We start from the raw sequence: 27778 nt of genomic DNA on the forward strand, positions 1-27778 counted from the left end.
TTATTTAATAATCGACTTTTTCCTTTCGTTTTAGTACTTGCTATAACCAAACTCATCCTAATTAAGAATCCTTTTTTCATTTTTCATTTTAAATTTGTAAAATGGCTGAAACTATGAAAATTATAAAACGACCCTTTATCCTTTATTTCTACTATGCTAAGTTTTAGAATATTCAGAATGGCCAATTATAATTATTTTACTTTGAAAAAATTTCTATGCGTTTCACAAAAATCACTAAATATGTATAAAATTTCAACAAAAAAAAGTTGTACAGTTCTTTGAAAAAAAATTACCAAATAAGACTTAAAAGTACGTGTTCTTCAGCGAATCAAAAATGAGCTCCGTGTAAACTAATGCATTCATACCATCACATAAATTCTTCGATTCGTCTCGCCTCTAACACATATCACGGAAAGTGGCACCAAGATAAAGGTCGCCATTTGCGTGGAGTCGCCATAATACATATTTGAGGATCCGTGACATCGCTACGCGAACGTAGTAGAAACATCTCGACCAAAGTCAGTGGCAGTTACATGAAAGAAACGAGGAAAAAAAACAGTCTATCCGCATAGATATTTTGGTTCGCAAAAAATTTTCTCGCCTGTGCTGTACACGATATCTACACCCGTGTAACCGAAACGATTCGGTGCATTTACGAATACTTTGGAGCATCAGCACAATTCGTTCGCGTTCGAGAACACGTAACTGGTTGTTTCCTCAGAAACATGGCCGAATATCGTTTCGACGGTGTGGTGAAATTGTGTGTACAGAATTATTAAAACGACATCCTGGCCTCTTGAATACGTTTAATCGCCGGTAATATGACGTCGATACATTTCGTCGTGCATCCGTTACCCGGAACCGACGATCAATTGAACGATAGGTAAGAAGAACGTATTCGTTATCGGTTTCCCATTAATGTATCTATCATTTCGGTATGTCTGTCTCTCCTCTTCTACGTATCGAAACGATTCGTTCGTGAATCGTTACTAGGTATATGCTCGCTGGTTACGGCTGGCGTACGTTTTCTAGTTTTTTTTTCAATCGATGCTGTATCTTATTGAGAGGATGTTTGACTTCGAACGAACGGTGCAAAACGATTTTCTAAGAACCATTCGGGGAGTTGTACAAGTTTGTTGTCACATCGTTACGTACAACCATCGTGCGCACGGGTTTCGGAATTCCTCGACGTTGCTGAACGTAATTAAAAGTTCTGCGGGCATGATTTAACTGCCCGAATTACTTTTTTTGCTCTCTTTGTCTTTGCTCTGTTCATTGCACCTGTAGGTTACGAAAAAAAATTCGATTCTCGAATTGTGCTAGGAAGAATTATCTTCTGTGAAATACGATCGTTTGCGACAAATGTATCGTGCACATGAGTCATGATTACACGTTTCAATGATTAATACGTTATTTTGTTCTTACACGATGTAATGTAATGTTTTATTTTTTTCTTTTTTACGTTTCATATATTATACTTTCTATGTTTGAATGATCTTTTATACAGCTTTATTTTATGCTTTTATTCTGTTATATATATATATATATATATATATATGTATGTGTATATATATGTATATATATATAAGTATATATGTTACAGAAGATCATTAATAATACTTTATCGTTATTAATTTTTTAATTGTATTATTATAATTTGTTACAAACAAAAATGCAGAATTGTGATATATTAATTTGTATTGTTAATAAAAATTTATATTTACATTTTGCAGTATTGTCGAAATGATTGTGTGTCGATTATTATTATTTTTGTCGTTATGTAATGTAACATTTAAGTTGCAAAATTAAAGAAACCATTTCCATCATTTGTCATAGTATATAATTATGTATATAGATTGGACTGACATAACCTGAATGTAGCTTATGCGCGCGAATAAATATTCGTTTTTATTAAATTTAATAGCTAGTTTTGTTTAGAATGGTACAATTCTAATTTAAATTTAATCCAATTTGAATGTAAATTCTTTTAGGTTAAAGGAAGTGGCAGAGAAGATCAATAGATACGGATTTGTAACGTTACCAGCATTTAGTGGACTAAAAATTTCTGTGAAACGTATTGTTGTTGGACCAACACATATTGCTCTTCTAACGGAAGACCATAAAGTTTGCAGAGTTGCATTTACAGTATTGTCGGACAGGTTGGACTTAAGCAAAAATGAACCAAATAGAAAGTGCGTTGTAATAAATGAGAAATTCTAAGGAAGAGGCATAGAAAGAAAAAATTTTCTTAAAAATGACATGTAATTTTATATTATTATTGTAGCACCAGTAAGAATCATGTTGGAAACTCCAATTCAGCATCAAATGGTGGTGGAAATAGTGGAGGTGGAGGTAGAGGAATGTCTAGAACACGTGCAAGAATTATGCGCGGTAGTTCTCGTGGTGGTAGCAGCGGAGGAAGTGGCACTGGAAGTAGGGTAGGCCCTCCTCCGGGTGTAATTATGGGAGGTGGAACTAGTAGCAGTTCACGTCCCATTGCACCAGTACCTGCGCCGTTTGTACCAGAAGACCTTATTTCGCAGGCTCAAGTAGTTTTGCAAGGAAAAAGTCGCAATCTTATTATTAGAGAATTGCAGGTTTGTTCTATCGCGATTATCATCGAACATGTAATATATTATTTATACAGTAGAGTTCGCATAATATCGTTATATATGTTTTATAGCGTACAAATTTAGATGTAAATTTAGCAGTAAATAATTTACTATCACGAGACGATGAAGAAGGTGATGATGCAGAAGATGCGGCGGATACATACGTCCCGGAAGAACTTATATCTTTGCTAGATGGTGGTTCATTCAATGAACATTCTGTCATAATTGATGCAGATTCCATGTTCTCCGAAGACATGTTTGGGTATACAGGAATGAGAAAGTGACTATTTTCCCATTAGTTTTTATCTATTCAATAAATGGGACGGTTCTTAAACGTCTATGTAATTGTTTTAGTCGTGGAAATTCTTCGCGCAGAATAGGCAATGATAGAGAAAGTGAACGCACATCTGAACGGGACAGAGATCGCGATAGTTTCAGCAGATGGAGGGATCGCCAATATTGTGGGCCACGCCGTTGGTTGGAAACAGCGCTTAAAGACTCATGGGAAAAAGAATCTGGTAGAACTTTAATTAATTAATCGGTTACTCGTTATGATCTAAATATAAAGGGTATCCTGTATAATAAAATCTCTTTACACGTGTGTTTAGAATTTGTTTTTACTTGGCAGGATCAATACGAAAAGAATAATTTACCTTTCTTTAGTGTTCTATATTTTAGTAGAAATTCAAAGAATACGTCTAGATCGAATTTTACGAATATTTTGAATTGTAATTGTGTAAATTTTAATTATATTTTTGTATAAATTGTATCAGACAACAAAAAGAAGGAGTTGGCTTCTCAAAGTCCATTATGGATATCAGAGGAATTAGAATGGTGGCACGAACGTAGCAGCGATCCTGCTCCTCGTTTTGTACAGATCGCTTCGCTTTACAGCGAATTAATTGCCGTTTCCGCTGGTGGTCAATTGTATCAGTGGAAATGGTCAGAATCTGAACCGTACAAAGATCCAGAGGTACCTAATGATGAAACAAAAGTCTTCTCGAGTCTTCGAAACAAAACATTAATAAACATACATTCATTTCAGAACACAAATATACATCATCCAAAAGCTCAGTGGCTAGCAATAACAACAGAGAAGATAGTTAACATATCTGCCACGGCAATTCGATGTTCTGTCAGTACTGAGAGTGGTAAAGTAGCTACTTGGCTTGACGAACTCCTGGGACATGTTGCTTCCCGTTTAGAACATCCTGCTCAAACTTTTACCGAATTTACATTGGACAAAATAGTATCGCTCCACACTTGTGCTTTGTATACAGTTGCCAGACTTGAAAGTGGCGCGCTATATTGGTGGTAGGTTGACATTTTGTCGATTATTTCGTGTCACGAGTTTCATGTGACGGGTTTCATAAATCTAGTGTTACTAATTTTTATTTTAAATTAACGCCATTATTATCGGTACACGTACGTATAACTACAATTACGTAAATATAATTGTACATTTGTTCTCGTAGGGGTGTGCTACCTTTCGCGCAGCGTAAGAAATTGTGGGAAAAATATAAGGCTAAGTCGCGCAAGCATAGGCCGTCGACAGTATCGTCAAATGATATTAGTTATGGCACGCATGTTTGTATGAAGAATAGTCCTATATATCAACCTGGAGCAATAGGTGAGTTGTCGAGTAAGAACGATAAAAAAAAAAGAATTATATAGCGTCAAATATCAAATGGATATTTTTTTTCAGGTTTTACAATTGCCAACAGAGTTCCAAAAGTAGGACAATTGTTAGCAGCAGCTTGGAATTTAGAATCTACTTGCAGATTTAAAGTATTGCCAGCTGGAAGTCATCTGCCTAGTGCTAACGGAGACAAACGCGAAACAAGCGGAAATAGTGGAACTGGTACTATTAATAAGACGAATCATAAAGAGACTGCTGATCGTCTCGATATGCCTCCACCACCTTCACCAGCTTCAAGCACATGTAGTGACACTGGTAGCATCACAACAAGTCACAGTAAGAATTTTATATAATTTGTTCAAGGGGGAACAGGTGGAACACCCTGATAACAAATAAAAGAGTATCTTTGGGGAATTTTTTTTTTACAGAACTAACCAAATTTTTTTTAACACGTTAAACGCTATGTCGTGCTCCAAAGGCCGACGGTATCAAATTTAAAAAGTAATATTAGTAATATAAAAAAATATATTTACATTTTTTTAATGGACTTTATTTAAACATTTTAACATTTTAAATAAAGATGATGTTATGTTTTTGTTTATTGTCTTTTATTTATAGACAGGCACATTTACTCAGAGTAAGATGAAAAAATTGTTAAAAATGGTCACTTTGATAGGCTTGTCTCTAAAAACAAAGGTGCCACGTTAAATACGTATGCAACATCGTTCTCTTATAAATTATTTTGGTTAAAATAAAAATAATTGGGTTGGGAATACTTATTGATAGAATATTAAAAATGTTTAATATGTAAAAAGTATGTAGCATGCCTTTAAAGCCTTTACATGGCTAAATGCGTTATTTGCATTGAATCTGATAATTCAAATTTTGTTATTCTATAGAGAGACAAAAACGGGTTGCACCTCGAAGTGAGGGAGAGTCTGAACGTAAAGACGAAGAGGAATGGCAATTAAAAGACGTTGTTTTTGTAGAAGATGTTAAAACTGTACCCATTGGTACGTACTTTGCAACTAGCAAGCAGCATTCCTGAGATTGCGTTATATTTTATTCTTTTTTATGCGCAGGTAAAGTTATAAAAGTTGACGGTTGTTACGTTGCCGTGAAGTTCTTCTCGAAGGATTCGAAAGAAAAGGAAAAAGAAATTAAAGAAAAGGACTTTAATACGTCAGATTTTAAGGATTTAACGGCAGAAGAATCGATCAAATTATTAGCCGATTGTAGATTGTTAAGAAAAGATGAGCTGCAGGTAAATTAAATGGTTGCTAGTCGATTTTTATATTTGTATAGATTTAAATATAATAAAATATCGCACCCATAGGTAATCAAGTCATCTATGAATCCAAGAGCTCCGGATTGTTTCCAACGAACTCCTAGAAGAGTAAACATTGTCGAAGGGTCAAACGATAGTATTTTAACCATTGCTACGGATGGAAGAGGTAGAACATTGAGCCTAATTACCGATTATCTTTATCGGTAGTATTTCTTAGTCATTGATTATTTATAGGTATCCATGCAATAGTGAAAAGCGGGAACAAATTAAGTTACGCTGTGTATAATTTGAGTACTGGTAGATACGTGCAAGATTGCTATATTCCGTCAGATATATCATCATTTTTGGGGCTGCAGCCTCAAAATATCCATCTTACAAGCGCAGGAGAGGTATACCATCGTGATTATACAGGTTATCCCCTGGTTTTTCTGCTAAATTTCGAAAACTTAATCTGTAGATTCTCTAGATTAAATTTTTCGAAGTTTAGCGAAAAAACCTCACAGCACATCCTGTACATAGGTAGAATCGTAATAGTTGTACTTTAGATTGCATAGATATACATTATGTATTTATATTACAGAATATCGAATGCTCTATGATCCTTAGAGACGGAAATAATACGATATATCCGTTGGTAAAAGACTGTGCCGAGGCTATACGCGATCCGAATTGGTTAGATTTAGTTCCGGTAATTTGCATTGGTGCTTCAACCATTCCCATACCAAGCTGTTCGAATTCGACCAATATGAAAAATCAAGTAGCGGTTATTGCATTAGCATTTGATAACCTTTTACTAATGCCACGTATACTAAGGTGCGACTACGATAGTGTAAAACAGGTGTTCTGTAATTTGGAACAAGATCACAGTAAGTATGCCCATATAATTTTGTGGCCATATAGACGATAAAAAAAAAATAATATAACAATGCCTCACTTTATTTTATTAATTTTTTTTTTTATTTTTTGTATTTTTTTTTATAGAAAACAATGCAGCACAAATTCAAGCAATACTAACCGAACGTTGTGATAGTAATCGTAATATTTTACATGCCTGTATCAGTATGTGTTCACCAACATCTAACAAAGAGAACGATCAAGGTATTTTATCTATTTATTTGTCTTCTTGAATCCTTTGTACTTCAAGAATTGTTTTCAACATGAATGACTAGCAACTTTAGGGCAATTTTGTGGTGCCACTTCTGAGAATAGAAAGTGTTTTTGTTTCTCACAAAAATTTAATATTGTGTCGTAACGACGCCAATAAAGTGCAAAGGGTTAATGTCGAATGTACCACATGAATTCTAGTATATTCTAACTGATTTATCGTTTTGAAAGGTATCGAGCGTGAATTGGTGTCGAATACTGTCGACAGCGCGTCTGCACCTATCGAGGAACCAATTCCAACTTTAAGTTGGCCACCCGAAGCGTTTGACAACACGTCCGGAGAAGAGGATAGTTTACTTAGTATTGGTGCTGCCAGTATATCTATGATGAATAAATCAGGTAAAAGTGTATTGAATGCCTTTCTATCTTCTCCTTATCACTATAACTCATATTATAAATAATTAAATGCATATTTTCTTGTTTATAGGTGTTGGAGCTACGTCAAACAATACTTATATTATAGACTCCGTTGAAAGAAGAAGCAACGCGTTGCTTATATTAAAGTATATGTGCGAAAGTAACATATTAGCGCCCCATTTAAAAGAACTACTCACGGCAAAGTAATTATCTTGTTAACAGTGTGTTTCATCAAGTGCGAAGTATTTTCATACTTTGATGAAAATATTTTTATTCTTCTGTCAATAGGGATGCTCAGGGTCAGACACCGTTGATGCTTGCTGTATCTGTTCGTGCGTATCACGCAGCACTTATCTTATTGGACACTATTCAGAGAGTCGGAAGAGATCAGAAAGAATGTTCAGCTATGATACTTCCGCTCGACGCGAATCCAGATTTGTCGCCATTGTTCGTTACTTGTTGCAACGATACCTGTAGCTTCACTTGGACTGGAGCTGATCACATTAATCAGGTACGATACCGTTGGATACCAGGGACTTAATACCGGTATGATTTTCATATCGACGTTATGCCAGTAAAACTATACCGAAATCGATATAACACAGTTGCAAATTCACTTTGACGAAAGATTATTATTTCTTTTTTTTCTTCAGGATATTTTCGAGTGCAGAACTTGTGGCTTAATCGGGTCTTTATGCTGCTGTACAGAATGTGCTCGCGTATGTCACAGAGGCCACGACTGTAAATTAAAAGTAACGTCTCCTACAGCTTATTGCGATTGCTGGGAAAAATGTAAATGTCGTGCTCTGATTGCTGGCCATCAAGGTGCTCGTTATCAGCTGTTGTGTCGTCTGGTAGTCAATACTGATCTAGCTACAAAAATAAATTCGCGGTAAGGATGTGAACGTACAATCGTCGAAACATCTAAACAAATAAAATTATAACGAATCGTTTTTATAACTTCGCAGAGGGGAGAGCATTTTGCTGTTTCTGGTTCAGACTGTAGGAAGGCAATTAGTGGAACAACGACAATGCCGTTCAGCACCTCGACAGCGGTCGACGTCTGCAAGCCGTAAAGGACCATCCTCTGACGGTGAGTTTTTCTTTTTGCATATAATCGCTAAATTTATAAATATTTTCGATATATTTCGGGTCATTTTTAAATAAAATACGACTGCACGCATCTACAAGAAATAAAATAATATTTAATAATAATCTAAAGATATAAAGGAAACAAAGTAACTGCTTGATTGATAGAAAAAAAGTGACGTGATATAAAGATTTTAGATTATTGTTTGAAAATTACACGTAGAGGAGGTCGAAAACGTTTATAAAATTATCGTATTATTCGAAAAATATTATCAATTTCAAAAATCAAATTACAATTATGACGATCTAACATTAACAATCAAAGTTTTATTAACCTCTTGCGTTGGAAACTATGCTTGTTAATGTTACATATATTATTATTTGGTTTTCAAATATGACAAGATAATACTATACGTTCGATAATAATTTTAATTGAAAGTCGCAGAATAATTATGACCACATGTGAAACAGGTATGTGTCCGGACTCGGACATGCCAGATCATGACTTGGAACCTCCTCGTTTCAGTCGAAAAGCTCTAGAAAGATTGTTAAACGATTGGCCAGCTGTTCAGTGTATGATAATGTCAGGGGTGACCGTGAATGGCAACGATCAATTATTTGGAGATCAGGGACAATTGTGTCGACAAAGTGGTACTGCATTACTTGACAAATTCACTCACTCACTTTTGGTTAAGTGTAGTGCGGAGGTAAGTTGAAATATTTTTCACCATAATGGTGCTCAGTAATTCGATCGTTGGAACGTAAATTAATATTATTCGATCGCTCCTCTATTGGTTACTCCACATTAATTAATCCAGCTCGTTATACTACATAAAAACGTATTTACTGATTCATATCGAAAAACTATTACTTTAGAAGATATTTACATACACAGGATGTTCGGCTACCCCTGAGAAAAATTTTAATGGGAGATTCTAGAGGCCAAAATAAGACGAGAATCAAGAATATCAATTTCTTGACTGAGGCTTCATTAAAAAGTTATTAAAAAATTAAATTAAAAAATTTCAAATCATGCTGGAAAAATTATTTTCGGTTGCGGGGGTCAATTACAATCATTTTTTGTCATTACACATACCCCCGAAATCCTATGCACTTTCTAGAAAAAAATTTCTTACCGAAAATATAATTTCTGGTCAGAAATGGTTTCTTGAAATTTCAAGTATATCTTTAAAAAATCATAACTCCCGAACGGATTGGAGGATTTTAATATTTCAAAAGGCAAACGACGCGTATTTTAGTGTAGAACATGTAGAAATTCTAACAATATTGAAAAAGTTGTTCCTTGACCACGTAAAATTAGAAAAACCCCATAAAAATGGTCCAATTTTCAAACAGCCACAACTCCTACAATATTCAATGGATTTCATTGAACTTTTTTTCTGAAGTAGTGCTCGTGGGTATTTACAAAAAAGTATTAGACAACATTTCTGTACAACGTCAAATAAAATTACTAAAAGTTAAAAATGAATTTTCAAGAAATATCGACAGGGGGTAGTGCTGGAAATTTTCGACGAAAAAAAAAAATTTCAAATCATGCTGGAAAAATTATTTTCGATTGCGGGCATCAATTACAATCATTTTTGATCAATAGACACAACCCCGAAATCTTACGCACTTTCGAGAAAAAAATTCGAGTAGGTGGACAAATTTGTCGACAAAATTAAAAAATTTCGAATCGTTCTGGAAAAATTATTTATCGTTGCGGGGGTCAAATATAATCATTTTTTGTGAATAGACATACATAAATTCTGCGCATTTTCGGGGAAAAAATTCAGAACGGGCGGAACTTTAAACGTTAATAACTTTTTAACGAAGCCTCCATCAGCAAATTGGTATTCTTGATTTTCGTCTTATTTTAGCCTCTAGAAATTAAAATTTTTTCCCAGGGGTGACCGAATACCCTGTATAAGTAATTTCTGTCCGCCACTTAATATTTGAGTTAAACAAAAATTCGAACGAGTTGTACATTTTAAAAATCGGTTATGTATCAAATTAATGTTTTGTAAAAAAAAGTATCCAGGTCCCGATATTTCGACAAAATGTCTTTATCAAAGCAGATGTTTAAATATGTTTCCATCACATTTTAAATATTTGATTTTATGTTTTCAATATATTTTGTAAAATTTCTTGTAGATGCTTGACACCCTTCTGACGACCCTAATACGAGAATTGCAAAATGATTCTGTGCCTGGACGGCAAGAGGAAGCAAACAACGTTGCTCGTCGATTCGTTCGATCCGTGGCTCGAATATTTGTTATTTTTACGATAGAAATGGCACCGATAACAAAAAGAAGAAGGTTCGAAACAAGTTTTAATGACAAAGTTGAAACTTTTGTATTTTTCCTTTTTCTACTTAACATTTGAATGTATGTTTTAGCACTGGTCAGGCCTCACAGCTTCTGATGAAATGTCGCAAAGTTTTCAAAGCGTTGATTAAATTAGCCGTCGAGGAATTATGCGAGACAGCCGATTCTCTGATAGCACCTGTGAGATTGGGCGTTGCTCGTCCGACGGCGCCTTTCATATTGACTAGCTCGGCGATTGAAGTGATCAACGGTTCGGAGGAGTTGTTCTCCATAGAACCGTTGATACCTCATAGCGGCGTTAGCTCCCAAACTCTAGATCCTACGTTACAGACACAGCAGGGAAATAATAACATAACTATCGCCAGAGACGTTTCTGCTATGGACGAGACAGAAGGTGGCGAAGGTACTCGTTATCGTATAATGTCTATTTTATTATTTTAATCTTAAAAGTACAAATATATACTATATGTATTATACCGAGTTTTGTCTCTGGTTGTGATACTCGGAACAAAGAAAACTGAATAAAAACCTGTATATTTCCATTTTTTGAACAGAAGTGCCGATGGATGTGGATGGTGATATAAGCGAACACGAGGAATCTGGAGTTTCCGGGACAGTGGCTGGTCAACCATTGGGTGAAATCGATAGCAACGCAGGAGGTGTAGGCGAAGAACAACCAGGGGATGGCGAATCCGACGCGGAGCTCGATCTTTTAGCGGAGGCGGAAACAGAATCTGACTCCGACGACAATCACAGTAATCAAGATGCAGCATCCGCGCAACGGAGCGTGCAAACTGGTGCTACAGCAGGCTCTGATGGCGGAATGGGATCTATTTTATTGTTCCCGGAGGACGAGTCCGGAGAATCGAGCCAACAAGAAGACGACGAGAGCGAGGCGGGAGAAACTGACGAACAGGATAACGAAGACTTTCAGATGGGCGACGAGCAACTGGAGCGTCGAAGGTAAAAATATGCCTTTTCTTTTGTTACTTTTCAAGTAACTTTCAAGTACTTTTCAAAACTTGTCCTGACGTCACAAAGATGCGAAGGCCTCCAAACTTACAATACGTACAAGCTCTTACTAGAAAGAATATAGAACAAATTCCTTCAATTTGCGGCCTACAGAACGAACGTTATAGACCACGACTATTATGCACTATCCCATAGATTGAGATTACCTTCGCTCAAAATTTGCAGAACAGTCACTGATTCGCTCTTATTGTTTAAACTAGTTAATGGTTTCACAGTAATGTACGGTTAATTTTTCACGATTCATAACCTAAAATTTTTAAACCTTTTTAAAAACAAATACCAATGCATTTCTAGGATTCTTATGATTAAAACAAGTCTAGACACTTTTACCACAAGTTTAATTATCTTTAGGCATTGTTAACAGACGAGAACTTCTATACTATATTGATACCTTATTCCAGTGGTTCATCTGGCCATTTACATCGTAATAATCTCGCGCCTCTTTCTATGCAATGGGCGATACGTAATCGCGAATCAAGTACACGTACATCAGGATTGCGGGTAACAGGTGGCAGTAATTTGGTTTTTATTGAGTCTAACTCTGTAAGACGCACTGCTGCAGCATCCGCTGTTGCAGCCGCACAAGAACCCATTACTATGGGCACAACTACCAGTTGTCTTGCACGTGCATTTGGAATTGTTATTCGACAAATAGCCGATCTTTTAGTTATGATGCAAGACTATAAAACGCTGGCGCCTTTTCTGCCGCGATTGATGGAAATTTCTTACCAAGATGCGTTGAACTTGCAGGTATGGCCACTGCGGTCTAATAAAACGTTAATGAATTTAATAAAAAGCATAAAATTTAGCATTAATCATTACTAGGTAAAGTCGTACCAAACATTTTTAATGTTTCTAAACTTGCACAACAATTTAACAAGCCAAACATATTGGAAAATAATTTATTAGAAAAAACTTGATTTCTAAACTGGTGAATTTGATTTGCAAAATGTGTTGAACAATAAAAATGTGAATTAATGAAATCAAAGATTGTAAGCGAAAGAAAATATTAAAAATGTTTTGAATGATTTTACCTTGTAAAGGTTAATTTACTGAAAGCGATCGTTGAAATTGTTATTATTGCGTCATTAATATTTCCAATAATTGTAGATGTATCTTGAGGCGCATTTGAAACCCACTTGGGATTGGCTACTGACAGTGATGGACGCTACCGAGGCACAGTTAAGATTCGGTGTATCTCTGACACGTAGTGCAGATCCCACGCATCCTGAACATCCATTGAACAATGCCCCCACGTTCTCCGGAAACAATTATACTGGTTTACTGAACACAGCTGCTTTGTCGCTGACGTTACAATCAAATACAGGTCGGAATCAACGCAGTGGTATCACTACGAGCTCCAATATCTCCACTCCACAAGCTTCTACAAGACTCACCGTTGGTTTTGCAGGCGTTGGCGAACCTTCGCGAAATAGTAGAGAACGCGAAGGTACGTATAATAAACTTCATATGGGTTACGTATAATACCAGTTTATCTCATGTGCAATATGCACTTGCACTTGATTTTTAAATGGAATTTTTTTACTTTTATACCTAACAGAGTCGTCCATTTTTTCTTATAGAGCTCGTTACTAGATAAATCGTATTCGTTAACTCGAAAGTTAACATGAAAGCTAATTGTGCAAGTATAATAACTGCAATCTGAAAAATTGTATTGTTGAAATTGAAAATTGTATACTTGAAATATTGTAGTCCCCGTATCAATTTTTTGTATTTTTACACAAAAAGGAACTATAGTTTTTTAGAGTTAATCCCTCAACTAAATAAAATACAAATAATATCGTAATCTATGAACATTAAATTGTTTATTTAAACCACGTAGGTTTAAAGCGCCAGCCACCAGTTGATTAGTTAAGCTAATCCAAGTTATTCCGAGTTACAGCACTAATTGATTTTCATTTCAGGTGGTGATGTACACTCGGCGCGGCGTGAATTTTTGTCATATTGTTTGTCCTTAATGCGTGCCCACAATGGTGAACACAGAGACAGCTTACCAGTACTGGACGTTTCTGCTCTGAGACACGTGGCTTACGTATTCGATGCATTAGTGTATTACATGCGTTCGCTCTCAGAACCAATGTCATCGCGCGGCGAAACCCAAAAAGAGTCTTCGAACTACTCGGGTTGGAACGACCAGGTTTGCAGCAAACATTTGTTCATGTTACGTAGTTTGGAGGATTTGTGCTTGTATGATTTAAATAATACGGTGTAGACATAGTCATGTCAAGCATATTGTATTTACATGTTTTCGACCAAGTTTGGTAATCTTCTTCAAAAAGGAAAATTTCCAAACAGAAAGTATACACATGTGTTGTCCTCAATTTCTCAGGTTACGTGTACGATAGCTTCATCATTTTTACCAATATGTATGCACTACGGCGCGTAAAAAAAAAATTTAATTTCTTTTTCGAGGAGGATCAACAAACATTGCCGAAAACGAGACCCAGTATCTCATGCTCTTATACGGAGAAAACTCCAACTGTCTCGAGTAAAAACTCAATAGAGTTCAAGTCGGACAGTTGGAGTTCTTACCTCATCAGTTATACAAACCAAAGCAACCTGTGTTTCTATCCTTTATATCACATTACGTAAGAATTTTACGTTCTAGCCTTAATTCGCCGGTATTCTGTACGTAGGACAGAAGAAATGCTGTGGAATGGATGGCTAAACGAGCCACAAAATAGTTTGTTCATAATTAGTTTTACAGTTACTAGGTTTTGTTACAAAAATTCTACATAAACCGATAACATTCTCTTCAGAACAGACAAAATTTAAAAAAAAAAGAAACCTTCGCGACCAAACAAGATCAAGTCGTATTATCTACAATTCTTTAAAAAACAATTCAAGGTATGAGTTATAACAAAGTAATATTTTTTTTTTACGATGTCTCGTTTCCTCTAAATTAAATAAATAGGTTATTCATTTATTTATTTATATTATTTTACTATAATATTGATTGTTATTCTAGATCAGCTCTGTGGGTTTCGAAGAGGACCCAAATCGAAGGGTCGAAAGAACTAATTTGGTTGCTTGTAAAGTCTAATAAACAGTCCAATAAACATTAATAAGCTGGTCGAAAACATTTAAATACAATGCATTTTAACACGACTTAGACTATGCCGTATTATTTTTTCCCCCCGTTGTCTGTCGATCGGCGGTGCTTGCGAACACGAATTAATCGATTTGTAACTTTGCAGGACGAAAACGACAACGATGAAGGGGAGGAATATAATTCGCCGGTGCCCGCTGCAATGGAGACAGATTCCGTTGATTATCCTGATTTACTTCAGGTTCCTATTTGCGGGTCCGGAAATAATAGCAACAGCACACCGAAAGGAAGGAAACATCCCTTCTTACAAAGATCAGATTCCACTTTGTGTCTTGGCTGTCCGCCTCTTGATCCCTTTGACACAGTCATGAGCGAGGCTTTACCGTTGGCCGATCAACCGCATTTACTGCAACCCCATTCGAGGCGCGAGGATCTGTTTGGTATTCCAAAACAGCCGGCAACGAACGCGGGCCCTAATCAGAATCCTTTGGCAGGATTGCCCACGAGACTTAGTTTATCCGCACGAAGCGCCGATAGCCAAAATACCGTCACGCCAACGTTCAGCCAAGTAATTCAAGGACCTGCATTTGCATCGACGGACGCAAGACGCGGTTCCGTTTCGGTCGGAGATTCGACGTCTACGAAATATACGGTAATGTCTTTTATATAGGAAAGCTTGGGTAAACAGTTTCATATTTAAACGAATAGTATGTATCTACTTGCTATTCTCAGAAACCAAACGATAATACGGGGAGAACCACACGATTTAGACAGCTTAATTTATTCTATTACTACTGGACAGAAGATTCCAAACGTTCCGTTGAAATTGGTAGTGAATAGAATAAATTAATCTAATCAAGTAACATGGTTCACTGTGTATACGTATCTAGTATTAATAAGCATGTTAACAAATTAACGTTACGGCCACAGTTTTCAATCCTCTTCGGTACGATAAATTTAACAAATGGCGTACTTTAATCTAAAGCATAAACAAAAATTAGTGTATTGGCGAAAGAAGTTTTTTTAAAAAAGATTGCAAGTGGACCGTGAGTTTACAATCAAATATTGCCAATGCAGTTACGGTAAATTGCGAATTCATTCCGATCTCTCTCATTATGATTTAACATTAGAACAACAGATCATTTAAAAATCAATCGAAATACGTTTTTCTGTGTTTCCTTTTTCCTGGCACATAATCTTAGTTAATTAAATATGGTTCTCTATTTGAATAATAAAATATATAGATTTATTTTACACATTATAGGAGAAGACAAAATCGTTTAATCACACGAACGATAATCATTCGCTAGTCGCGGAACAAATCGATCGTGCTCCGATTATAGTCTCTACTAATAATCAAAATGATCAGGCAGCAGGAAGTACCAAAAATAATAAGGATGTATGTAAAACGAATAGAAGCGTTATTGTTAGAGCTGGAACTGTTTCGGTAAATATGTAAATTGACTGTTTTCATTAAACTTTAACAAACAAAAAAAAAACAACACTCAAATGTTACAAGAATATTTATAAATGTTAAATCGATGTATCGTTTGCATGTTAAACGTATCGGATGAATTATTCATCTTATAGGAAACAAGTACGAATAAAGCTGGTGCACCGGAAGTGTTGGTCGTGTCGACCGTCGAAACTCAAAATGTATCCGAGGACGTCGATCCAGCGGGCTCGAATCAAGAAATATCGGCTCACGAAACAGTCGAAACGAGTCCGGTGGAAAACGCCAGAGCAGTTTCGTCGATTGGGACAAATATATCACATAACATTTTATTGGGTCGTTGGAGATTGTCTCTTGACTTATTTGGACGCGTTTTCATGGAGGATGTTGGTTTGGAAGCTGGCTCGGTTGTATCCGAATTGGGCGGATTCCCGGTAAAAGAAGCGAAATTCCGTAGGGATATGGAGAAGCTTCGAAATTCTCAACAAAAAGATATTACTCTGTTGAAAGTAATTAATCGCAATCTCTAAGATTCCCTCATAGAAAGACTGACTGGCAATAAACACATCTTCTGTTTAAGGTCGAACGAGACAGAACTCAGTTACTAGTACAAACAATGAAGGAATTAAATACACAATACAATTTATATAATAGGCGCGCCTCTAACACACCGCCATTAGCAGTGAATCGTGTTAAAGTGATTTTCAAGGACGAGCCTGGCGAAGGTTCTGGAGTTACTAGAAGCTTTTATACTGCAATCGCAGAGGTTTGTAATGTTTAAAACAAAATTCATTATTGCTGCGATTATAATATTTAAATAAAAGTATTTAATTTGAAGTTGTACTAATATTTATACTCGTTTATAACTTTTCTCTACAGGCATTGCTTGCAAATGAAAAACTGCCTAATCTCGAAGCGGCGCAAGTGGGATCAAAATATACACAATACAACGTTCTTCAAAAACTGAAAAGTCGTGATCGTGATCGTGATCTAAGACGACAAGTGAGTATAATTCCAGCAATAGATGCAAACGATGATTTTCTTGAATCCTTTATTCACGTGATCTGCTTTATTCTAGAATCTTCGATCTTCTGGAAAATGTCGCGAGACACGTAGAGCGTTGTCTTTTGAAGCTCGTTCTTTTCATCCATCTGGCTCTGTCGAAGGAAGCAGCAGTTCCGGGCCTGGTAGCTCGTCCTCTAATTCCCATCCGTTACCTGTTAGTCACCCAATTAACGATCACTTGACTATGCATCAACAGCAACTCGGGGACAGATTATACCCAAAAGTTCGTAGTACTAAATAAATCGCCCCAGCTTTGCTTACATTATTTTTAAAGATATAAAAAATTGATGTAACATTATGTAATGTTTGCTGAAGAAGTTCGTTGTGTTTATAACGCTGTTACCTTATTCAGGTCTTCACATTACGGCCCGCGTTAGCTGAAAAAATAACTGGCATGTTGCTGGAGCTATCACCCGCGCAACTATTGATGTTACTGGCTTCGGAAGACGCTTTGCGGCAAAAAGTAGAGGAAGCATACGAATTGATCTATAGTCATACTCAGGACTTAGCGAGTGAAGCGTTGCTAGATCTGGACGTATTCAGTTTAACAGCACGCTGCGGAGCTAATAAGAAAAAAATAGAAAACAGCATTTTGGACGACACCGAGGACAATGCTCCTCTTTTCTATTCGCCAGGAAAGAGGGGTTTCTACACACCGCGGCAAGGAAGGGCTAGCTACGAACGATTGAACGCATTCAGAAACGTGGGCAGGTTGGTAATAAGATAAAGAGAACAACCCTCAATTTCACGCGTACATGGTATCCATTTAACAATTTTACATTTAAATATTTCAAAAAAATTATTCAGTTTCAAGGTGAAAATACTTGGTTCGATTTCTGTCATTTTTACAGCTTACGCGCGATAATTTCAAACAGATTTATTTACTAAATTGGTTATGAAAGTAATAATACGAATTATAGTTACTGTATATCGTGTTCTTTGCAATACTTTCAACATTGTAATCTATAATAAAAAGAGTAATAAGAATAGAACTAACTTAACAATCCTGAAACGCTAATGAATCAAATTTCTTCTGCAGACTTATAGGATTGTGTCTGTTGCAAAACGAACTGTGCCCGATATTTTTGAATCGTCACGTGATAAAATACATTCTTGGGAGGCCAATACGGTTCCACGACCTTGCATTCTTCGACTCTGTAATTTATGAAAGCCTGAGACAACTCGTTATCGATTCCGAAACCAAGGACAGTAATGGTTTATTCTCTGCTCTCGATCTTATGTTCAGGTGACTACCAATGTTTACAAAGTTCGTTGTTACCACGTTGATCGTTACGTTATTCGGAAATTAAAAAAAATAAGGTCTTATGAAGAGATATTAATCTTCTGACTGTGGACGATTTTTATACCAGCATAAGCTGTGTACAGAAGAGTGATTAATTGAGTGCTCACAAGTACTGTTCGCAGTCAAAAAGTTAAGAGAAATGAATCTTATATTAAATTATATATCATCTAATTGTTTAAAAACAAAATGTTGATCTCGTAGAAAATTTCACGAATTTGGTCAGACAGTCAACGTGTTAAAGTAACGGTGGAAGAGTTGCACAATTTAAAAGATACAAATATTCTTAAAATGGATCTTACCAACTGTTTACGACACGTTTCATCTATTTCAGTATTGACTTGTGTCCCGAGGAAGGAGGGGGATCGTATGAACTCTTACCTAACGGCCGTGACATGGTAGTAACGGCAAGTAACGTTTACGATTACGTGCGAAAGTATGCGGAAGTGCGTATGATTAAAGTACAAGAGAAAGCATTGCACGCGATGAGGGAAGGGGTATTCGACGTACTTCCTGAAGGAGCCCTAGACGGCTTAACTTCAGAGGACTTGAGGCTTCTTCTAAATGGCGTCGGTGATATTAACGTTTCCGTGTTGATATCGTATACCGCATTCAACGACGAATCAGGAGAATCCATGGATAGATTAGCGAAATTCAAGCGGTGGTTGTGGTCCATCGTCGAAAAAATGTCGCACACCGAACGACAAGATTTGGTAAGGATTGGTACAAAGTGGGAGTTATTGAATGAGAAAGGTTTTTCAGAAAATTCAATACAATGTTCGAGATATTTAAATTCTAGTACAAAATTCAGCTGGACGTTATGGGATGACCTAATACAATGGATTACAAATTGTGCAATTTGTATTTCTTTTTCTGTTATCGTATTATAGGTGTACTTTTGGACCGGATCGCCAGCATTACCAGCGAGCGAAGATGGTTTTCAACCGATGCCAAGTGTAACATTACGGCCAGCAGACGATGCTCATCTACCAACTGCAAATACATGTATCTCTCGACTATACGTTCCATTGTACAGCTCTCGTCACATATTAAGACATAAATTACTTCTTGCTATCAAGACAAAGAACTTTGGATTTGTATGAATATATATATATATATATATATGTATATATATATATATGTATATAATATCTATATATATATATATATATATATATATATATATAGATATTTTGTGACCATGTTTGTGCGCAATAGCTCTAAAAGGAAGTCACATTACTGATAATGATATAAGAAAAAAAAGTTGTATGTTGTTATTTTTTTCCTTCCTAGAAAAAAATTTATAACATTTATAAATTTATAAGGTGTAATTATGAATTCTGATTTCTCTTATTGAAAAAGTGGTTTTCATCATGATAAGATTTATGTTAAAGTGTCATCATTAGTCTTTATAGTGATCGAATAAAACTTTCTCAAAAATTATAATTGTACGATTTGATTGATAAATACACCCCCTCTCCGTATCATTGTTCACGAATAACATTTTAAATCATTAATTGCGTTACGTAAACATGCAAGTTTGTGTTTCTTGTTAGAAATTGTAAGAGATTGTTATACAATTAAAAATTTCTTTTATTAGGCATGTTTAAGATGTAACATAAAATGTTTGACAGGAAATTGTTTTTTTTTCTTTTTTTTTTCAATGCACACCAGTAGTAGTAACTCTTTCTCTGGATATCAGCATGTTGTTGATTATAATACATATTGTAAAAATCAGACTACAGCACGAATACAAATTATAATATATGAGATTTGATATTTAATAGTAGTGAAAATTATGTAGTGTCATGTAAAAAACTGTTTTTATGAATGAATGAATGATGATAAAATATCAATGTAAAATCATCGCATGTAATTTAGAAGACATAAATATTCTTCGAACATTGAATTTGTAATTTTGTTATTGTAATTTGCGGATGAAATCGGCCAAATGCGAAGGTAATAGGAAAAATAATTCTAGGAATGTCTAGCTGCCTATTTCGTATTGTTATATACTTTCTTTTAACAGGTTCAAAATCTTGAATCTATTATAAAATAATATCAACTCCGTTACTTATGCTGCTTAGTCTTGGCATGCACTCATATGTTCTTGTTTCTGTTCTAGGATTGTAACATTACATATTTCCAAAATGATTATCATTTTGAAAGAAAATCGAATTTACAGATTTAAATTATTATTTATATTTCCTAAACAATAAACTGAAATAGTAAAAAATAATCTATTATCTTTAATTTACTTAAAAAAAAATTGCTAATGCTAATATGTATAATATAATAAATCTCATTGTTTATAAATTTCTAAAAATCGTAAAGTTATATACAATAATTATATTATCCATTATGTACTTGACATAGTATTAATAGAAACTTATGTACAATGGTTACCTATTGACCACTTCCAGAACTATTTTGGGGTAATTTTGCTTTCAGAATTGAATTTTCAGCTTCCAATTGATTGATGCGATCCATAAGTTCTGCTATTCTTTCTTTGAGTACCTCGACCTCCTCTCGTACAGCAATCATCAAATGACTTTTAACAAGATCCTACAAAAAGATCTTCTGTTAACTCCCAACATTCGTTGTCCATTATCTTTATTCAGCAATTGCCCCTAGCAAAGAACGCTTACCATGGCCTGTTCAATCTTATTATCAATTGCTACAGCGCTAGTCCCCGACATACTGCAATGAAAATGACATTGCAAAATTTATTCACAGAACATGCAGATGCTGTAGCAATTAAATTCTCGATCTTACAACTACTTTACATTTGATAAACGAGTTAATAGTTGTACAAATGAATATTCAATATTCAATAACCCTTGCTATGATATGTATAATGAATTATAAATAAAACAACTAATAAAGTAAAAAGAATATATATTTAATAATTTTACATCAATCTTATCTTGTTTATATTTATTATTCATCAATTTTAGATCATCACAATTTTGTAAATATTTTCTCCTAGTCAATTTTTCTTACTTAATCAGTTGTTTTGTTTATAATTGTAGTAATGGTTGTCAAATATTATCCAGAATTCTATGATTATTATTTTGTTCCTAAATCCACTTTCCTGTCAATATTTTAAAAATTATTTTAAATCAAATGATCGAAACATAGAATAAAAGCTTATTTAAGACCACAAAATTGTCTTCCTTTTTATTGTACACACAAGAATCTCTACCAATATTTTTAACAATGCCTCTGTTAAAATTCAATCTAAATTATTCAGATGTTTACTGTAACCTACCTTTCATTATCTTCGAGGGTGTGATGTTCGTCACTGCCTTGAGTGACTTCAGTTAAAGACTCTAGAAGTGCTGTATCAGCCGACTGAGTTGTGGATGCAGCTACAATGCCTGAAATGGAGTCCTGCTCCGGGTCTGACTGATGAAACGTCATGCTTCCCTGTTGCATACCGCCAACAACATTTTGGCAGCTAGCTGACACTTGCGCCATTTGCACTTGAGCACTGCTACCCGATGTTTGAGGTTGCATTTGAGATGGCGGTATTACTTGTGATTGTACTGGTGCTACCGGAGCATGAATAGCAGAGGAAGTTTGCGGTGCGCCTGTCTGAGGAACTTTATGAATATTCTGGATGCCCTGTATACCCTGTATGGCAGTCAATGGTTCAGAGATTTGTGTTATTGGATTTTGGGTCTGCAATGGTTGCTGCGGCTGTTGCTGTTGCTGAGATTGTTGTTGCTGTTGAGTCGGTGGATGTGGCTGTTGCTGTTGTTGAGGTGGAGGAGCATGTTGTTGCTGTTGTTGAGTGACCAAAAGGTTAGTTGGCTGAGACGTTGGAACAGGTGTTTGTTGCACAGATGGTTGGCAAACATTTTGCACTGGTAAGGGCTGATTCTGCGCGTTCACTGTTACGTACGTGTCTTCCTTAGAATGAGGTATAGTTTGCTGGGCCGTCACATTGCTATTTGCAGTCTGTGTTATAATAGGAATAGAACCTTGGGGCATACTCTGAGGTTGAGTCAAATTATTCGCATGAGCGGGTTGCAGATTTGAAGGTAATGTAGATCCTTGTCCTCCTGGTTGCTGTTGTTGCTGCGGTTGAGATGCCAATTGCTGCGCCGAAGATTGAAAATATTGAGGAATTTGAGAGGGAGGTTGAACCTTTGGCTGAGCTTGAACTTGCGTTGGATTATGCTGTGGATTAGGAGGAATCGAATTGTTCACAGCATAATTTGCACTTGTGACCGTTGTAGGATTGCTTGGGACCCCGATCGACGAATGGACATCTGGATGCGCGGACACCTGTCCATTGGCGTCGATGCTTATACCTTTGTCTTCGGTGACGACGGATTGTTTAGGCGCATCTGGTATGACAATTCCACTGTCCGTTACCCCGTACGATATGCACACCTCGTTGGGATCGGATACTTTAGGAGTACTGATCGCGGTCGGTTGATTAACCGAAGTATGATCCAGGTAATCCATGCAAGTCCATCTACCTCTCTTGAAAGGTTCGGTGCTTTCGATTTTAACCACTTTGAATCGCTCGTTTCTACCATGCGAGTGTACTTCACGCAGATCGGCATCTTGCTTCGCATTGCTCGAAAGTAAATTAATAATATTGTTGTCTGTAACAGAGGTGATGTCTAACGTATTAATGTTATTGTCATTTACCAAGTTGCTGACATTGTTTCCTTCCGAGGGTACGATCGCCAGACCGTACTGAGAACTGGTAGGAATCACCGGAGCCGTGCTGAGAGCAGCATTGCTGGTATTAAAAAATACATCCTCCTTGGAGAAGGTATCCTCCGAGTAACTAGGCGTTTCGATATCGATGTCAGTAATGCGCGAATGCTCGACGGAATTGTCCTCCGTGTGGGACTCGTCCAGGTCGTCGTTCGAATCCTCGCCAGCGTCATTGCTCATACGACTACCGACAATGATACTGGTGATTTGAAACGACGATGTCTTTTTTCGACACTGGTTACTGGCCGTCACGTTGCTCGATGTGGTCAAACTAACCGGCTGGTATAGCTTTTCTGGTTCACCTAACCGAATTGTCTCGGTGGTCGTACGATGCACTGGATTAGACGTTTTTCTACTACTACCATCCGACAGCTTATGCGATTTTCTGTGTACATTATCTGCCATTATTATAGGAACTTAGCATTCGAGAGCCACGATCTTTGCATTCGTTGTTCTCTTGCATGGTAAAACCGACATTGCTCTTAGCCGGGACCCTTTTTGGCTTTGTCTTGTTTTGCCCCTGTCACAATTTCCACGGATCACCCTTCAAACAAGCCGATCCTTACTATCCGAACCAATATGAATCGAATTCATATTCTCATACTGCATAGGTGTTGACAGTTCACCATTTCCATCAAATTTCACGGGGAACAAGTGTATTTGCTCGAGTACCGTCCACTCGAAACGAATTCATCCGTAACGCTATTCACGAATTAGAAAATCGTCCTCTGTCTAGTTCGATACGGCCGATCACGCTACATTTAATATCTCGTTCGTCTACATATTACCATCCCGCGGTACGTTCGCTCATTATCCATATCCTTTTGTACTTTATTATAGCAATCGAGCAGTTTAAAAATGGCTGCTAATTCACTCACGGAATTGCCACGAATTACATATATATCTAGACCATCTTTGTCTGCGACTTCGCGACTGTTCACTGAAAGTCAAGTTTCATCCGCAAACGGTACGCACACCGCGAGAAACAAGTACAGCCAAGTGCAACCGTCTACTTATGCAATTTCATTTACGTGAATTCTACCGATAAATGTCTATGAAATAGATTTCTTTCCTTCTAGTAATATTTAGCAAAAAATTTATTACTCGTACAGGTGGATAAAAATTCTGTGTCTTGTGGCAAAATTCGCCCTATCCTTCTTTTCTTTTTGTTTTTACAAAATAACCATTTAATTCGTGAAATCGTGAATAAAATTTCATTAGAGTTTAAAACAGCGTTTCTCAAACTGTGTTCCGCGATCCCCGTCAGTTCGTGGGCTCTTAGACAAAAAAAGAGCATATTATCCATTGAAATACGAGATAAGTGTCATTAAATCTTATTATTGTTTGAAATGTATGTTAAAGAAATTTATAGTTACAATAGTTACAAATTATGGAACTACTTAAATGGTATTTTTAAATAATTTGATTCTGTCAAAAGCCGATGTTTGAGCAGTGATGCCAGAAAAGCACCGTCGTGTGCAAACTCACACATGCCAGATACGCGTACGTGAGTTCGTGGAGTTTCGGAAAGTCGACAAAGGCAAACTGACACATGCCCTCTTTCTTGATTCTCCGAAGCTGCCCGAAGTAATTTCGGATCGCCTCGTGGGAGTCGAGAGAGAAAAGCTCACATTTGCCTTCTCGCTCTTATCAACTGAAATCCGACCTCCCGTCAACGGCATACGATTTGGATTCTCGGCCCGAGATTCTCGACTGCCCAGGCATTTTTACTTTCCGACCTATGTAGACGCACATAAGTAAGGTACTATAATGAACAAAAATTTTGTGAAATTTTTCTTACGGAAATACACGTTGTAAGACCCCCTAATCATATTTGAATTATTGAAAAAAAAAATTCTTTTTTATTATTTCTATGTATGAGCGTACATATGTATATTATTAACACGATTTTTCAAAATCAAGATACTTTAAGATTGAAAGTTAATAAATTAAAACGAGAGTCCACTCTTTGCCAGTATCGTGCACGCTGTAGCATTTTTCAATAAGAAGTGTTCTTATTTTTATAATATGAACAAAACAGAAGAATTAATTGTTGCAGAAATTAATTAATAATGATTTTCCTCGATATGTTTTGAGTATGTTTACTATATGCCATTTTAGTACAAAGTATGGGTCGGATTATAAATTTTAAAAGAATATAGACGAATATTTTTTCAGGTACAAACATAGCGTTTGATTTTAGAACAGTAACTTAAGTTAGCCGGTAATGTCATAAAACCGTTTTACCCAGTTATACCCCTTTTTACCTGAAGTATAAGGTAAAAAGTACGACGTATAAGGTACGACTACATGTACTTTTGAATTTTCCTACAGTACTCCGCTGGCCTCCGCTGGCCTCCGCTGACCACCCCTGATACTTCTGACAACGTATAACGATTACTACTTGTTACTGCTTGCCCCTGCTGGTCTCTGCATGCCTCTGCATCCCTCTGCATGCCTCTGCATCCCTCTGCTGGCCTCTGCTGGCCCCTGCCGACCACTGCTGACCACTGCTGATCACTGCTGATCTTTCTTGACAACTTCTAATATGATGTATGTATATGTATTAAAGCTTTGTATAATGTAAATCTATGGCAATAAATAATATAATTTCAAAGAATTCTATGTGTTCTCATCATTTTTACCTTTCTTTCCGTTTTTCCAGTAAAAACTGGAATCCCAAAGTGTCCAGAACATTTCCAAAATGTCGGTGACCTTGACCCACTTTCGAAATTAGATCAAGGCCATCCGGATTCCAAAGTATCCCAAATTTTTCTAAAATTCAAATGGCCTTGACCTTGACCTAATTTCGAAATTGGGTCAAGGCCATCCGGATTTCCAAAACGTATATAATTTGTCTAAAATTGAAGTGGCCTTGGCCTTGAAATTGGGTCAAGGTCAAGGCCAAATCCGGATTTCCAAAGTTCGCGGAATTTGTCTAAAATTCGAGTGGCCTTGGCCTTGAAATTGAGTCAAAGTCAAAGTCAAGGCCAAATCCGGATTTACAAAGTGTCCGGAATGTTTCTAAAATGTTGGCGGCCTTGCGGAGAGGTGGCACGTATCTTATAACTAAGGGAATGCTTTGGAGAGGAAAAGAAAGGTAAAAAATGATAAGAACACATAGAATTCATTGAAATTATATCATTTATTGCCATAGAATTAAGTTTTACAAAGTTTTAATACATATACATGGTAGAAGTTGTCAACAAAGGTCAGCAGTGGTCAGCAGTAGTCAGCAGTGGTCAGCAGTGGCCAGCAGGGACCAGCAGGGACCAGCAGGGGCCAGCAGAGGCAAGCAGAGACCAGCAGGGCAGGCAGTAACAAGTAGTAATCGTTATACGTTGTCGGAAGCATCAGGGTTGGTCAGCGGAGGCCAGTGGAGGCCAGCAGCGGTAAGGAGTGGCAAGCAGAGACCAGCAGAGGCAAGCAATAGCAAGTTGTAATCGTTATACGTTGTCAGAAGTATGAGGAATGATCAGCAGGGTTCAGTAGAGGCCGGCGGAGGCAGGCAGAATTCAATAGTAATTGTTATACGTTATCAGAAATATAAGCGGTGATCAGAAGAGGCCAGCAGAAGCCAGTAAAGGCCGGGTGACGTTGGCAGTAGCCCGTAGTAATCGTTATACGTTGTCAGAAGTATCAGGAGTGGTCAGCAGCGGTCAGCAGAAGCCAGCGGAGAACTGTAGGAAAATTTTAAAGTACATGTAGTCGTACCTTATACGTCGTACTTTTTACTTTATACTTCAGGTAAAAAGGGGTATAACTAGGTAAAACAGTTTTATGACATTACCTGCTAACTCAAGTTAGCCACCAATAAAGGCATGTCGTGATCAGCAATGGTCAGCAGAGGCCAACGGAGGTTGACAGAAGTTAGTCGTAATTGTTATACGTTGTCAGAAATATAAGCGGAGGTCAGGAGAGGCCAACAGACGCTGGGAGAGGCTGGCAGTAACCAGTATTAATCGTTATACGTTGTCGGAAGTATCAGGAGTGGTCAGCAGGGGCCAGCAGAAGCAGGCAGAACCCGCACATGCTGGCAGAGGTTAGCAGAGGCCAGCATAAGCCAGCAGAGGCTGCGAGAGGCTGGCAGTAGCCAGTAGTAATGGTTATACGTTGCCAGATATATCAGAAGTGATATCTGAAATGATATACAGTGAAAACTCGATATATTTTTATCCCCACCACTACGGGGATCCCCCTTGAATCAATGAGGCGAAGTGTAACCGGAAACGTAGCGGCTTTCTTTAAAAATCTTTATTGCCTTCGTCATCTTCGTTTAAATGTCCCTGTCAGTGTGACCACACTACTGTACAAGAAGAAAGTTTTTTATTTTTTACTTTTTTTTAATAAAAATTTTACTATCATGTGGGGGAGATTTTCTAATTAAAATGAGACTAAACACGATATAAATCGGTCAATATTTGTTAGTATAATATTCAATTAAATATTGTACTTGAGAGTCTTTCTCTCTTTGTTAATCCTTCTTGTGATGTTCTTTTCTATCTTCGGAAACATCAAAGAACGACGGATCGAGGTGCTGGGTACATTTATCGAATAGGAGGTAGCTATTTTCAAACGGAACACTTCCGCTGTTCCGTAAGTGATCAGAAACTGCAACACTTATGAGATAGGAGGTTTCGTTAGT

The 27778-nt window shown here is 36.8% G+C and overlaps 2 protein-coding genes across 3 annotated transcripts; one reads left to right on the forward strand and one right to left on the reverse strand.

Moving 5' to 3' along the window:
- Window positions 1–594: 594 nt before the first annotated feature.
- LOC122402504 (E3 ubiquitin-protein ligase UBR5) lies at window positions 595–19624 on the forward strand. 2 transcript variants are annotated; one of them, XM_043405343.1, is made up of 38 exons: window positions 595–883; window positions 1992–2192; window positions 2285–2597; window positions 2684–2892; window positions 2967–3130; window positions 3386–3585; window positions 3658–3926; window positions 4088–4242; window positions 4318–4587; window positions 5151–5264; window positions 5334–5515; window positions 5588–5705; window positions 5774–5928; window positions 6120–6405; window positions 6521–6637; window positions 6875–7048; window positions 7131–7263; window positions 7349–7571; window positions 7714–7952; window positions 8029–8153; window positions 8621–8856; window positions 10304–10467; window positions 10548–10879; window positions 11031–11439; window positions 11910–12258; window positions 12619–12958; window positions 13434–13666; window positions 14727–15230; window positions 15843–16025; window positions 16169–16540; window positions 16612–16797; window positions 16911–17033; window positions 17110–17319; window positions 17449–17807; window positions 18136–18342; window positions 18731–19109; window positions 19287–19537; window positions 19585–19624. In XM_043405343.1, exons 1-37 carry the CDS (start codon window positions 822–824, stop codon window positions 19497–19499), a joined length of 8508 nt encoding a protein of 2835 aa, XP_043261278.1. In that variant the 5' UTR covers window positions 595–821; the 3' UTR covers window positions 19500–19537; window positions 19585–19624. The 2 variants fall into 2 exon arrangements, with proteins under 2 accessions (XP_043261278.1, XP_043261279.1); XM_043405344.1 differs by having other exon boundaries at window positions 6875–7042.
- A 1144-nt stretch (window positions 19625–20768) lies between these two features.
- Window positions 20769–24181, reverse strand: LOC122402491 (protein bunched, class 2/F/G isoform-like). Its single transcript, XM_043405315.1, has 3 exons — window positions 21668–24181; window positions 21045–21096; window positions 20769–20961 (listed from the first exon to the last, which is right to left on the reverse strand). The coding sequence occupies exons 1-3, from the start codon at window positions 23536–23538 to the stop codon at window positions 20803–20805; spliced, it is 2082 nt and encodes a 693-aa protein (XP_043261250.1). The 5' UTR covers window positions 23539–24181; the 3' UTR covers window positions 20769–20802.
- Between the last annotated feature and the right edge of the window lie 3597 nt (window positions 24182–27778).

The sequence above is a fragment of the Colletes gigas genome, unplaced genomic scaffold (assembly GCF_013123115.1).
Source record: "Colletes gigas isolate AHSC1104 unplaced genomic scaffold, ASM1312311v1 Colletes_gigas_Sc00037, whole genome shotgun sequence".
Lineage (NCBI taxonomy): Eukaryota > Metazoa > Arthropoda > Insecta > Hymenoptera > Colletidae > Colletes > Colletes gigas.